At 37.0% G+C, this 15,494-nt stretch overlaps 2 protein-coding genes across 2 annotated transcripts in view; one reads left to right on the forward strand and one right to left on the reverse strand.

Annotated features, from left to right (window-relative positions):
• znf846 (zinc finger protein 846) overlaps positions 1-15,494 on the reverse strand; it is a gene marked incomplete at its 5' end in the record, with an annotated part of 42,679 nt that overhangs the window by 4,875 nt on the left and 22,310 nt on the right. The window contains 1 exon segment of the mRNA NM_001431149.1: positions 618-713. Within this exon segment, the coding sequence (NP_001418078.1) occupies positions 618-702 (85 nt within the window).
• LOC107712901 (gastrula zinc finger protein XlCGF57.1-like) overlaps positions 5,211-15,494 on the forward strand; it is a 43,322-nt gene continuing 33,038 nt past the window's right edge. Inside the window, exons 1-3 of the mRNA XM_016518292.1 lie at positions 5,211-5,271; positions 6,000-6,132; positions 13,413-14,389. Of these exons, the coding sequence (XP_016373778.1) occupies positions 6,048-6,132; positions 13,413-14,389 (1,062 nt within the window). The 5' untranslated portion in view covers positions 5,211-5,271; positions 6,000-6,047. The remainder of the gene's footprint in view (positions 5,272-5,999; positions 6,133-13,412; positions 14,390-15,494) is intronic.

Here is a 15,494-nt window from a genome sequence, read left to right on the forward strand (position 1 = left end):
GGGGAGTAATGTCACGCCCCTGGACTCTTTGTGTTGTGTTTTCCCTCCCCAGGTGTGCCGTGTTCCCTTTAATTAGTCATTCCTTGCACCTGTGTTTTCCCAATCACCCAGTGTTTAAAAGCCCCAGTCCTTTCAGTTAGTGTTTGTCGGTCTTCAAACGTCATTCCTTGTGTTCCAGTGTCTCCTACGTTCCCCGTGTGATCATTAAAGATTGTGAATTGAAGTTATCTCCGTGTTTCCTCGTTCCTCGCTCCTTGCCTCCCGAGAAGTGTGACAACTAGTGATTTTTTTTTTTGAAGAGGCAAGTGAAAGAGAATTTCACCTGCATGACCAGACAAGTAAATTAAAACATGTTCTTATGTGTATTTAAATGGCTGTAACGAAATAAGCAATATATGGTTGAAAACACTGAACAGTTGCAATATATGAAAAGAACTAAGCATGTCCAGCTCTGGCCCTGCAGCAGCCAAAGCGTGAAAGCAGGTTTGAATTTACCAGTTGACGCAATGAACATTCTAATTACACTGGTGCTCACTCATATATTAGGACACTCACATGACATTCTTCAACAATATCATTCATTTCTGTAGATTTGAGCTTTGAGAATGAAAACCAACCTGTTTGTTCCTCAGTATCTTCTTGTTTCACGCTGAATGCTTCTTCAATCTTTATGTCTTCACTCTCCTCTTTAATAAACGCCATCTTTATAATAGTGTGTCACGTGGATCTCAGTTGCTTCAGCAGGAGTTTTTCTGTGTGTTTGGGGACACTGTCATGTTTAAGATGAGAACAATTAACAGAAAGAAAAAAAATAAAAATAAATCTAAAAATCTATTAAAGGATTAGTTCACCCAAAAATGGAAATTTTGTCATTAATTACTCACCCTCATGTCGTTTCAAACCCGTAAGACCTCCGTTCATCTTCGGAACACAAATTAAGATATTTTTGATGAAATCAGAGACCTCTCTGACCCTCCCATAGACAGCCATGTAATTACCACGATCAAGGTCCAGAAACGTAGCAAGGGGATCTGTAAAATAATTCATGTGACATCAGCGGTTCAACCGTAATTTTACGAAGCTACGAGAATACTTTTTGTACGCAAAGAAAACAAAAATAACGACTTTATTCAACAATTTGTCTCCTCCACGTCACCCTGGTGCCATTTTGGAAAATATCCACTGAAAGTAAACTGCGTATGCTATTCTGTGTCAGCTGCGTCATGCGGATACATTTTCTACGTTGTTTACGCTTAGATTTTAACGAAAACCGCATGACGCAGCTGACACAGAATAGCATACGTTGTTTACGTTCAGTGGATATTCCCCAAAATGGCACCAGGGTGATGTGGAGGAGACGAATTGTGAATAAAGTCATTATTTTGGTTTTCTTTGCTAACAAAAAGTATTCTCGTAGCTTCGTAAAATTACGGTTGAACCTCTGATGTCCAATTAGTTCCCTAGTTCAGTAGTCAGTGCACTGGTCAAGTAGTGTCAGGGTGATAGTTAATGATTTTAAATGGCCTTATTAGCCAAACTACAGACACTATTTAAGTTGTTATTTATATTCATTTTGATTAATTAAAACGTAATGAAAGCATTTGCATTTGGTTTGTAAAAGTTGTTACTCTTGTTTGTGTTCTCGTTGCATTGTTATAACCAACAGTTTATTGGAGCGCCTGGAATGAGTGAATCATTTTGTGAAGCAATTCATTCAGATTCAGAATCAGAATGAGCTTTATTGCCAGGTGTGTTTACACATACGAGGAACTTGTTTTAGTGACAGAAGCTCCACAGTGCAACAGAATGACAGTGACAAGACACAGATAATAAAAAGAATAATATACAAAATCCATTCAGTTGTCGATTAACTTGTCTATATACCAATTCTCGATATGTGGAGTGAAATGAGATGCACCTTTTAATCTATTAATACAGTGCTGATGCTCTTTATTCGTAACAACGTTTCTTAAAGTAAGCATTGCACTGCTACATTCAATAATAATTCATTTCACACAGTTTGTAAACGCTATGAAATTGAATTGGCATTTTAGACACTGATATAATTACCTTACATGCTGCTGCTTCTTCTTCTTTCTTTTAAGTGGCAAATCGCACCATACACGCTTTAAAAACACAAACCTTTCTAAAGATGAATAAAAACAGACACCGGAGCGCGACGCAGCCTTATGACGTCACATTGCCAGACCAAAATAAAAGTCCTGGACACACGCTGCTGTCTGACAACACAGAAGTGCAAAGAAATTTACATGCAAACACACACACACAACATATCAGAGGTATTTATAATTGAATTATACATATTTAAATATATGTTGTACAATGCTGAAAATGACTACCAATGAAAAAGAATGTACTACATCTAAATATGTGAGATTCTGTTTAGGAGTTTAGAAAACTTTTTCAGTAATAAGACACTTTTTTTTTTTAAATTGTTGTTTATATGCATTTTTCAAAAGTGCCAGAGTAGCATCTACCTAACAGGTTTGCTAATAAGGGCCACAGACAAACACAGGTAATATACAGACGTTGAAATATGTTTTATTAATTGTACAAAATTAATTGTGGCTGTCTGTGTAGCTTCTTCAATTTATACTATTTACTCATTAAAAAATTTATTATGGGGGAGTTACTTTTAATTCCTATTTTTTTTATTGTTGATTAACAAGTAATTATGTCACTTGTGTATTACAGTTATATTAACATTAATATCAACTGTATTACTAATCTGAGCACTAGATGCCACTATTAATCACTTTACTTCTAGCAGCAGTCATTGTCGCATATAATTCAAATAAATGACATTGCAGTCATCAAACACTTAATTGCACTGTCCATGAACCGGCTTTGAAATATCCAGCAAATGTATTGGAAATGAGCATTTCATGTCTTCTAATTTTAAAAGAGTATGGACTGGGGCGGGACATTCTATTTTCTAGTATGTTTGAATGGCTTTTATCTTTATAAAAACTGGAAAGGTGACTATCCTGCCCCTGTAGAGGAGTTAAACAACCTGCAGACACAGAGTCTGTGAAAACACTTCCTGTACTGTATCTATACTGCAGCACTTAAGAGATTCTGAAGGACTTGGCTGATCTCAGGGCATCCCATCCAGAAGTGCCAGTGGCCTCTGCCCTGAATCTAAAAAAGGCTGAGATCCAAACAGTGCTGGCCAAGAATCTTCCTGACACTTTTGAGGACAAATGTGAGAAGGAGGTCTGAAAGCAAATCAGAAAACAGCTACAACCCTGTTGAAAAAAACAGCATATGCTGTGTAAGAAAAAGTGAAGACGTCGAAGATCTTGATGAAGAATAAACAAATGTGAGAAGGAGGTCTGAAAGCAAATCAGAAAACAGCTACAACCCTGTTGAAAAAAACAGCATATGCTGGTTAGGTATGTTTAACAGGGAAGATAAGGTGACTGACCTGAATATGAATTGGTTACACTTTATTAAGGTTCCCTTTATGAAGGGTTTATAGAGGTGTTCATTATTTACTAATAATACATTTAGAATTGCATTAAAAATCATTAACTTTAACAATTTATGAAAAATTATGACATTATCTGCCAAATAGTGCACATTGTAAATGCTTAATAAATATCCATACTTTCGAATCTGAATCAAAACCATTTTCATGACAGCAAAAAATAGATTATTATAGTGCCATAGCAGGCGTTTAGGCTATAATGTCTCACTTTGCTTTAAGGTTCACCGGTATTTACTTTGCACTAACTTACAGAGGTAAGATATATATAACTTGTGAACAAATGGTTCACTTGGTGTCCACCCAAGATTAGGTTTAAAACGTAAATAATATTGAAATTAAATTATTCATTAATAATATCTTATGAATAAAGAGGTTGTGGTCACCTTTTTTGTGTCAGTCTTTGTCTTTAGAGGACAATGGGTACCACATGGTTAGAAAAGTGACATGAGATATTAATAAACTCATTAATGACAAAGGAGACCTTAAAGGGGTCATATGATGCGATTTCAATTTTTCCTTTCTCTTTGGAGTGTTACAATCTGTTGGTGCATAAAGAAGATCTGTTAAGTTGCAAAGACTAAAGTCTCAAATCCAAAGAGATATTCTTTATAAAAGTTAAGACTCATCCACGCCTACCTAAAATGGCTCGTTCTAACACGCCCCCACATGTCTACATGTGGGAAGATTTGCATAACGCCGGCCAAATGTTCACGCAAAGAAAGAAGGCGTAACTTTTATTCTCGCTGTAGTATTGTTGTTGCCGCCGCCATGTCGTGAAGGCGCTGTGTGCTTCGTTGTGAAAGCGTAACTACTTTGTTTGGTCTTCCAAAAGAGGACGATATCCGCTTCGTTATGCCTAGAGCTGATCCGTGCTGGTCGCTGAGGAAATACTTCAACTTCGCGCTGCGGATCGCCAGATCGGCTTTCACCGTGGACGAACCGGAGTCCGGCACGGGGTCGTCACATATGGTTGCCGCAGGCATCACAATATGGTAAGGGACGTAACATTTCCGTCACACGCTTGAGGAATTCGGCCAATCACAACGCACTGGATAGCTGGCCAATCACAGCACACCTTGCTTTTCAGACCGATGAGCTTTGTAAAAATCGATGCGTTTCAGAAAGGCGGGGCATAGAGGAGAAACAATGTACAGTATGTGGAAAATAATGTGTTTTTTTTAACCTTAAACCGCATAAACACATTTCATTACACCAAATACACAAAATAATGTTATTTTTAGCAGCACCATATGACCCCTTTAATGAAAAGTGTTTGATCAGTTAAATCAGTAGTTTTATACAGGTAGATTGCTTTTTTTTGTTGTTGTTTTTTATTTCTTCAACAGGACACAAAAAAGCAGACAGAGTTTAATTATCAAATTGCAGTTGCTGTTCATGTATTACCACCAAATTTAAAGTCAACAGACACTTCAGGTAAAAGAAATTGTGCCAGATGAAATTTTATTTTTTTCTGTTCTTGTTGTTCCTCTTTGCTTCTGCTTGATTCTGCCTTGCCCACAATTAATGGTCTTTTTTTCTGAGGTGTATAATAAATAGTAAATAGTTATAAATAATAATAAACATAGTTGTGAAATAATTGCATAACTAACTTTTTTATTAGACTGATATATATTGTATGTCTTATATTTCTATATATTGTGATTTGAGACAATGTGTGGACAGGACTTTTATTTTGGTGTGGCGATGTGACGTCACACGGCGGCGCCACGCTCCTGCATATTTGATGCGGCTGAAGTAAGGTCTGTCTTTAAGCTTTTAAAGTGTTTACATCGAAACAAAACAAAGTACTCTTTAGGGTTTTTTTACAAGCGGTGTAAAGTAAAAAAAAAATTCTTAAATTGTAACATTGTAATGCTTTATATAGCATTAATAAACGTTCGTTTATTTATTTATTGTTGTTTTATTTTGTGTGAGTAACAGAAAAGGTGCGTCTCATTTCGCTCCCCATTTCGTGATTCTGTTAATAGTGAACGGCATTCGCAGTGTGTTCACTGGCAAGTAGTGATGGAGAAACGGAGCTTTTTGAAACTTCCGAGTCATTTGAATCAATTGCTTCATAAAATGATTCACTGACTAGAACAGATGGAATCACCACATAAAAACAAACACAAGTATGACAACTTTTACAAACCAACTTGAAATGTTTTCATTTAACTTAATTTAATCTTTTAAATGTAATCTACAAATCAATGAAGTATAAATCACAATATGAAGTGAAGTGATTTGTGTTCTTTTATTAATTTGTTATGCTATTTTTGAGTGTTTTTGGCTAATCAGGCCATTAACTATTACTCTGACTAGCTCATTTGCCAGTGCGCAGACTACTGAACTAAGGAGCTGATTTGAGACACACCCAGAGTTTTAGACTGGATTTTCCCCCCTTCTTTCTGTTAATTATTCTCATCTTATTTTTTTTTCCCTGTTAATTATTCTCATCGTAAACATGACAAATTGTCCAAACACACAGAAAAACTCCTGGTGGAAGCAAAGAGCCACGTGACACATTATTATAAAGATGGCGTTTATTAAAGAGGAGAGTGAAGACATGAAGATTGAAGAAGCGTTCAGAGTCAAACAAGAAGATACTGAAGAACAAACAGGTTGGTTTCTGTTCCCAAAGCTGAACTCAGTCATTTGAGTTCAGCTGAAGTCATTTGATCCTTAATAAAATAGTGACCTCTACAGAAATTAATGATATTTTTGAAGAATGGTGGACTGAATAAAAACACCTGTTTGCCTTTTACTCCTGGAAGTTTAAAAAAAAGAAATAAATCAGGGGGTCAAAAACATATTAATGCATTAATGAGCATAAAAAACTTAAAGGGGTCATATGATGCTTTTTTAAAGATCATTATTTTGTGTATTTGGTGGACTACTTGCACAACTATTTCCATGTTCTACTTATTACAGCTCCGGAGTTTCTGGTCAGCGTTTAGCGCACATGCATACAGACCGATTTTAATAAGAGGGCAGATTATTACTACGTTTTATGGCTGGCAATTAAAAAAGAAAAGCAATTAATAAATCATCTTCTACCTTCCAAACCTGCATCATGAATAATAAATATATTTACCCACTGTCGAGGTCCAGCGCTTGTCTTCTCATTAACAGTATTCTTCTCATACTGATTATTTCATACCTGTTGAATTTACAGTTGGATAAACACCCTTACGAAAATTAACCGTGGTTTTACTATGGTAAAAATGTAGTAACCATTTTTTTGCGGATTACCATTATTTGTATATTTGCACCATACTTTTACTACAAATACCATGGTTAAACTATGGTTGGTTTAGCAAAACTCTTTAATTTGTGGTTACTATGGTTTAACTACAATTTCTTGGTTTTATTTGTTGTAAAACCATGGTTAATTTTCGTAAGAGTGTATTGCTCGTGTGCTTTGAATGTGCGCTATATCGGCAATAAAGAAATTTAACGATGTTGAACATTTAATTAATTTTACACAGTTAACGCGTTGACAGTTGCGGGTACTTTGAATATTCATATATTCATATTTATTGTATAGAGTGAAATGATTGTGAATGAAAACATATTTAATACAGATAAAGAAAGGTTCATTCTGATCTTATTTATCAGATCTCACACAAACTGCAGCATCGCAATTTCTAGTTTAGAGCACTGACACCTGGTTTTGAAGCAATCACGTATGATTAGCAGCCACCGCTTTCTCAGATCGGCAAATGTTGGATTAAAACTTAAAGTTCTGTCAAGTTTGGAAAACTCTGTACACAGTAATCATCAGAATATTTCTTCTCCTGTCTCTGAAATGTCCGGATTTTGAAATAATCCCGCGGACTCTCATTTTTAATAAGCGTTTAAGTCAACAAGATGATTACAGCATATTGAAAATTTACCTAACTGGAAATAACCGGGCAGTATTATTTCAAAATGAAAGTGCATCACGAGGCTCAGTGCAAGTCGTCCATTAGCAGTAAATATGATTGGAATTAAGTGATAAATAAGTCATATGTTTAAAATAACAGTGCACAAACAAATAAATAAACATGTTTTCCCCCTGTCACAGCTTGGTAGAATTACTGCATGTTGTCTACATTTTTTTCTTCATTTAAGAAGAAAATTTCTTCATTTTGGTGAGCCATTAAAATGGCCAGTTGCCAATAATTTTATGATGAACTGCAACATGATAGATGATTTAAATTTTGAGCAACCCAATCAGTTTCAAATCAAAACACAAATTGTGCACTAGAGAAAGCATCTGTTGTGAATTATGTTTCTCATCCCGAACTCCCTGTAGTAGCGCTTGTGAGATTTTCTGCACATTAAGACCCACGATGTGAGCAACACCCCCACCCCCAATATAATTATTCCATAATATAGTTCCATGTCAACTCAATCAGAGATCCCCTGCTCAAATTTTGGATTTTGTCAATATTTTTCCATATTTGGTGTTTGACCACTGAAAAGTTAGCACTAAAATCACAGCTGTCCTCCCTTATCCTTTTCATTTGCTTTCTTTCCCGCTCACTGGTTCATTCAATGGTATTCTTAAACTGCACTTGGTGGTCCCATAGACTGTAAAAAAGATGGATGACACATTTCCAACTCATTTCACTACAGAAAAGTGAAGCCAAACAATCTCTTTATGGCAGCTGTTATCACCTAAAAATTACGTTATTTGCTGCCAGAGTCTGCACAGTAGTGATCATGAGGTGGAGCCGCTGTATCAAAAGTCCCGCCGAAAATTCCGCAGACCCAATCGCAAGATCACAACCAATGACGCCACACCCCATTTTTATAGCATTAAATAACTAACTAAAAGCAAACTTATGAAACGAATGCTTGAACATACATCAGCATGGTAATAACTACCTAAACTGACAGAAACCATCTTTGGAAGAAATTTATTTGAAGCATAATTTGATTATTTAGTTTGTCACACAATAGATTACATGACCTATACTTTGTCCAGCCACCTGGGGACGATTGAAACATTTTGGCTTCACTTTTCAGGACTTGTGCGGCATACTTGGGTGATCCCCTTAAAGTGATGTAAAGTGTGATGAAATCTGAACAGAAGTGGTCATAGGAGACTCCTTCAAAACGCACGTGTACTAGGTCGAAACAGTAAATACATCTCAGTTGACAACTTGTAATGGAATCACCAAATACACACTTTAACCTTTTGAACAGTACGGTCCTACATGTGGGATTTTTAGTTCTGTGCCCCTGGGAGTACGGTCCCACATATGGGATTTAGAACATCACATAACTGCCGAATTCAAACAGTGCTTTCGCGCTTTGGCTGGCGCTGAGACGCTCTCTGCACTTTTTTAAGCACATAACGTTTATTTTAGGTTTCATACATTTAAATATACTTAAGTACTAGTAAAACAATAAATTTAGAATTTGTAAAATACACAAGGTTGTCTATGGAAGCAGCAATAACAATTACAGCAAATATAGCTGCAAGCAGCGATTACCGGGGTTCAAGCACTTTAAGGCCTTTATTGCATTTAAGCTGTTATGGCCTAGGCCAACCTGAAATTTTTGATATTTTGCACACACACATACGCAACCTGAAATGAAAGGGCTTAAGCATAATACTTAATACAAAGTCAGCATATTTACACATGCAAACACATATTGTTGAAGATACAGAGATTTAAAGTAAATGATAGGTAACAAAATGCTCACTGCAATCATGATGTGGCATAATTGCAAAATTTGATTCCTCCAGGTAAATGAAGTGGTAAAGTGACAAAATGTGATATTGAATGTTATCATAGTGACTTTATAATTTATAGACATGAATACAAATGGCAGACCTGTAAATAGAGCTATATTAGTAAGCAGAATGAGCCAATTAATGGTCTTCTACTGTCATCTAGTGGTTAAAATGGCAATTCCAGGGATTTGGCCATGTAAATGTACTTTTTCACCTTTTTAACCATTATAGAGGCAACTGATGTCTGAGCCCCATAAATTTAGCATTTTGCATGCTTGTCTACAATCATACGACACATGGGCTCACCTTTCATGAAGTTTTGAGCTTTCTTTTAGGAATTATAGGGTTTTGGTTACACTGTATCAAGGCCATATTATTAAATGACCCTGTTATAGATGTCCAAATGCAAATGTTCAACATTTTTTGGTAATTATTGACCAAGAGAGTCTAGAGAATTGTACTGCAGTGATTTTATTGGTTTCGAGTTTAAAGCCTATGACTAGTTCACAAAAGTGTTTTTTTTAAATAATCTCAAATACTTAGAACAGTTTGATTAACAGCAATGATCCGCAAAGTTGTTCAGAATGAGGAGATCTATCATATGAAATGAAGATATAGTGTATAAGTGAATATATGAAAATTTTATTGCAATTTGAGGTCATTTACTATAGAAATACTGTTTTTGAGGCTGTTTTAACTGATATAGTGCCACCTATAGTCCGATCTCCATGAAAATTTGCATGCTTGTTACGAGTCATCTGTCACATGTTTTCACCAAGTTTCGTAAAGTTTCGAGTTTTTGTTTAGGTTTTATAGGCTTTTGGGTATATGTGGCCACACCCCTTTTATAAATGACCCCGTTATAGCCAACCAAAGGACAAAATTCAAAATTGTTTTGATAATTATTGATCTGGAGACTCCAGAGAATATTACTGCAGTGGTTTGATCGAGATTGAGTGAAAAACCTAGGACTAGTTTGCAAAAGTAGGTTTTTAACATATTTGTGAATATTTAATGAACGATTTGATTGACAGCAATGGTTCTTGAGGCAAAGTTGCTCATTATGAGGAGATCTATCAAATGATATGCATATTGTGTGGATGTGTGAAACACCACGTGATTACAGAGCCATAAAACTTGTTAGCACCAACTAGTGGTCGATTTCTTTCAAAATTCCTACAGATCTTTAGGGCCATGAGTCGAACACGCCCACCGAGTTTCATTCTGATTGACCTCCGTTAACCTTGTCAAAAAGGTGCTTAAAATTATTTGGCCAATGGCGGCCATGTTTTTTGAGATAAGCAACTTTCCTCATAGACACTTGTGCCACTTTGGACAAAGACACAGCATACCAATTTTAGATAAGCAACTTTCCTCATGGACAAAGACACAGCATACCAATTTTCAAGTCGATCGGACTAACGGTTGCAAAGTTAGTCGGTTTTATGTTTTTTTCCATCTTATAGCGCCACAAAGTGGCAGAGCTGCGCAATTTTTTTATTTGACCAAAGATTGAGCTCATCATACACATGTGTACCGAGTTTGGTGAAGATATCTCATTCCGTTCAAGAGTTATAGCTACAATTAGCTTTTGGCTAACGTATGCATAGAATGTTTTTTGCGTACTGTTGCGTGCGAAAATCAAAATTTCAACTTTTTTTAATACCGTGGAATAAGAGCCTCTCTCTCTCTCGCGCATGCTCTATTTTCGGGATATTATATGCAATTTGCAGGTGTCAGAGATCCACTAGCAGTATGTGGGAGACTCTCGGACCTTCTGGGAGTGAGGAGATGTCTGATAATGACAATAACATATTTTTATTAAAATACTGCAAATATTGTTTGGATATTGTATTGAAATATTTCTTGGTTCATTCACCATTGGCAAGTGTTTTGTACCCTGTTTGCCCTCCGCAAACAGTGTCAGGGAGTCGGTTAAAAATGTTGATTCCTTGACTCAACTCCAGCACAGGAATCTACTTTCCTTGTTGACTTAAGTTTGTAATTATACATGCCAGCTTTGTTGCTTAATTTATGTTATATTAATGCAATAAATATATATTTGCTTTTCCATGTTTAACCTATTTGTATTCATAGTCATTAACCTAACCTTAAATCATCAAAAACTCACATTGAGAATACACAAACCAATAAGTATACAATATTGTATGTATTTGTGTACCTGTTAAATTAGACGTGCACAATGCACATGATTGTATGGGTGTAGCGTCATCACTCAGCCATTATAATGACATGAATTCATTAAGGAATTCCTTCTTTCTTGTTTGTTTAATTCTGAAATGATATTCAACCACGGCTGTTTCTCATAACTTTTCCCTCTGTAAAATTACGTATTGGCAACAATGTTGATAGCTACTCATCATTTCAAGGTAGTGTCATTGCTAAATTGGAATAATTTGGACAGTCACGCTAAAAGTGTGTTGTTTTATTAAGGGGAATTTAAGGCTACATGTCAAGAAAAAAATTAAGTGTCTAATACCAACTCCAATCTTGTGTCATTCCTGACCCTGTTTTGCTGTAAGGTAAATAGAGTTGATATGTCAATTACATTGACTCCTATGGTGGAAGTCAAAAAAAAAAAAAACTGGAATTGAACAACCTTACTTTTTTTCAAAAATAATTTCTAGATTGTACATTAAGATATTTTAGTATCTCCGAGTCCACAAAATTTCTATTTAGTTCATATGCTACCAGATGAGACCAAACACGAGTTACGTGTTGGAACAATGCAAATGCTACAGATGTGAAGGAGGCAGTAACAAAACCATCCTGTACCTGATCTGTCCCAACAATCTTTAATCAGCATATTGATGAATCTCTATTAATAAATCAGATCAATCTCTCACACTGATCAGTACAGCCCTTCTATGTGCTAAGTTGCTTTCAAGAAAAATCAGACAACTACAGAAAGCTGACAGAAACACTGAACTATAGAGTTTTTGCACCCAGATGTTCCCTGAATGCCCTATTGAGAAACAGTAGAGGACCTAATACTCAGCCCTGTGGCACTCCATACTTTATGTAAATAAGAGGTGCCTTGTCAAACACAAGTATATTACTACTTGTTGGATAGATACGATCTAAACTGTGCTAATGCTTGTCCACAAATGCCAACATAATTGCACAATTCGCAAATTATCCAAGAAAATATTGTTGTTTATACTGTGGAGAGATCTGAAAGCACTATAAACTGAAAAAAAAAAAAAACGGTTTCTCGTGCAAAACTGAACATATGTGCAAGGATGCTATTTTTTCTAATATTTTAGACGAAAATGGCAGGTTTGAGATTAGTGTCTAATGGCGCATTTCCACTGCATGGTACGGCACGGTACGGCTCCGTATGGTTCACTTTTTGGGGGTTTTCCACTGGGTACAGTACGTGGGACCTGGTACTTTTTTTAGTAACACCTCGGTTGGGGTTTCAAGTGAACCGTACCGTTACCAACACTACCTGCGTCACTAAACTTGCGACACAAACACAAAAGAACCGCTCGATTTAAATCAGCACAGCCAGTGAAGGATCGAACGTAACCGTTTTGAACGAGCGCACCTTTTTTTAACAACCAAAAAGTTTTAACCGTTTTCAACGAGCGCACCTTTTTTTAACAACCAAAAAGTTTTGTTGTCTGCTGCGGAAGAACAGACGTTCCTCTCGTTGATAGCAGAGGAGCGGATCCAGCAAGAGCTTGATGGGGCGACGCGGAATGAAAAAGTTTTTTTTAGAAGTCGTGATAGTAGAAGCGGCGCAACTATAACGGCATTTGAATAATCCCGCCCACTCTAAAGCGGTACTGAACTGCAGTGGAAACGCAAACCGTGCCGAGCCGAACCGTGCCGTGCCGTACTGAGCCGTGCCGAGCCGAGTCGTACCACGCAGTGGAAAAGCGCCATAATTAACCATTTCCCTTTGGTTAAGCTATGTTTTTTCTTCTTTTTCTTCTTAAGGGGTTTAACATTTGACAGCTTAAACTTTTTTGGGACATAAAAATAAGCATAGAGTCAATAATATTAAGAAGAGATTCTTGGATTGCAGGAAACACCTGTTTCAGTATCTTAGGGGGTATAGGATCTAGCATAAATGTTGTTGGTTTTGTCTGTTGTCTTTATGCCATTAAACTTTGGTTAATGTGTATTTGGCTCTTTTCACCTTAGACATGATTGCACCGAAAGAAGAGAGTCAAGGACTGAATAAATCAGAAGAGCAAGATCAGCATGAGGAACATCATGATTTCATAACTGGAGAAAAATTTAGTTGCTCACAGACTGAAAAGTCTTCCTCTCGAAAAAGAGCTCAAAAGACAGGAAGTGGAAATTATTTCACTTGCCAACAGTGTGGACAGAGTTTCGGTCAACATGGAAACCTTAAAGTCCACATGAGAATTCACACTGGAGAGAACCCTTTCACCTGCCAACAGTGCAATAAAAGTTTCAACAGAAAAGGAAACCTTAATGTCCACATGAAAATTCACACTAGAGAGAGACGTTTTACCTGCCAACAGTGTGGAATAAGTTTCACTCAAGAAAGAAGCCTTAAAGTCCACATGAGACGTCACACTGGAGAGAAACATTTCATCTGCCAAGAGTGTGGAAAAGGATTTAACCGAAAAGTAAGCCTGAAAGTCCACATGAGAATTCACACTGGAGAGAAGCCATTCACATGCCCTCAATGTGGAAAGAAATTTGATCAACATGGAAACCTCAAAGTCCACATGAGAATTCACACTGGAGAGATCCCTTTTACCTGCCAACAGTGTGGAAAAAGCTTCAACAGAAAAGGAAACCTTAAAGTCCACATGAGAATTCACACCGGAGAGATCCCCTTCACCTGCCAAAAGTGTAGAACAAGTTTCACTCAAAAAGGAAGCCTTAAAATCCATATGAGAATTCACACTGGAGAGATCCCTTTTACCTGCCAACACTGTGGAAAACATTTCATTAGAAAAGGAAGCCTTAAACGCCACATGAGAATGCATACTGGAGAGAAGCCTTACACATGCCCTCATTGTGGAAGGAGTTTTACACTTAAATCAACCCTTACGTCCCACGTGAGAATTCACACTGGAGAGAAGCCATTTGTATGTGGTCAGTGTGGAAAGAGTTTCAGATTCAACGTATCCCTTAATCACCACATGAGGATTCACTCAAGAGAGAACTGGGCCCGTATTCACAAAACATCTTAAGGCTAAAAGTAGCTCGTAACTCACCGATTTAGGAGAACTAAATTTAGGACTCCTACATTTTTGTTCTAAGAGTATTTCACAAAGCGTTTTAGCTCTAAAACTAGCTCCTAAATCTGTGATACATTAGGAGTAGTGAAGAGGACTCCTAAGTCACTAAGACCAAGCTACAAACTTTCCTAAAATGGCTGTTGCCGGCAATCTGCCTTGGAATGTAAACAAATTTTACTGGATTTTAAAATTTACTGAAATTTTAATGGAACTCAAATTTAGGCCCGGCCCTGGCCCGAGACGCTCAGGCCCTAGCCCGGCGCGTGTCCGACAAGCTTATCAGAATTACCGGCCCGAGCGCGTCTTTTTTCCCCTTCTCCCAAAACAGCTTAAACTACTGTTTCAGCTATTAAAATAGTTCAGTTTTGTATGTAATAGCAAAGTGATTATATTTCGTTTCGTTTTTTTGTGAAGTTAATTTAAAAAAACGTTTGGAGCATTTTTTGTTTGTTAAATATACGTTTTTGTTTTTTTTAAAGTAACGACCAAGCGGCCAACGGCAGACAGTGAGCCTATGTTTTATCTTCTCAATGTTTAGATTTTTTGAACGGGTAAGAGAGCGGCAATCAGCGTTTTGAGGAAGCGGTGTGTGTAACGGACTCTTAAATGAGTTAGGCTACACAACCCAGGGATACCCTCTTTCCCGGATTTTGCTGGATTATTGACGAGCGATCTCACTGTGGATCTGCCGTCTCGTCTTGAACAGGAGCGCTTCCCAAAAATTAACCAAAACTCAGCGAATACATGTCTCACAGACATGATAAATATATCTATAGAAATATTTAATTAATGTTTAAATTAATTAAACGGGTAAGAGAGCGGCAATCAGCGTTTTGAGGAAGCGGGGTGTGTAACGGAATCTTAAATGAGTTAGGCTACACAACCCAGGGATACCCTCTTTCCCGGATTTTGCTGGATTATTGACGAGCGATCTCACTGTGGAGTAGGCATGGGCCTGTATGAGATTTTGACGGTATGATAACCTTAAGCAAAAATATCACGGTAT

This window comes from Sinocyclocheilus rhinocerous, unplaced genomic scaffold, assembly GCF_001515625.1.
Source record: "Sinocyclocheilus rhinocerous isolate Xijiao unplaced genomic scaffold, SAMN03320098_v1.1 scaffold2886, whole genome shotgun sequence".
Lineage (NCBI taxonomy): Eukaryota > Metazoa > Chordata > Actinopteri > Cypriniformes > Cyprinidae > Sinocyclocheilus > Sinocyclocheilus rhinocerous.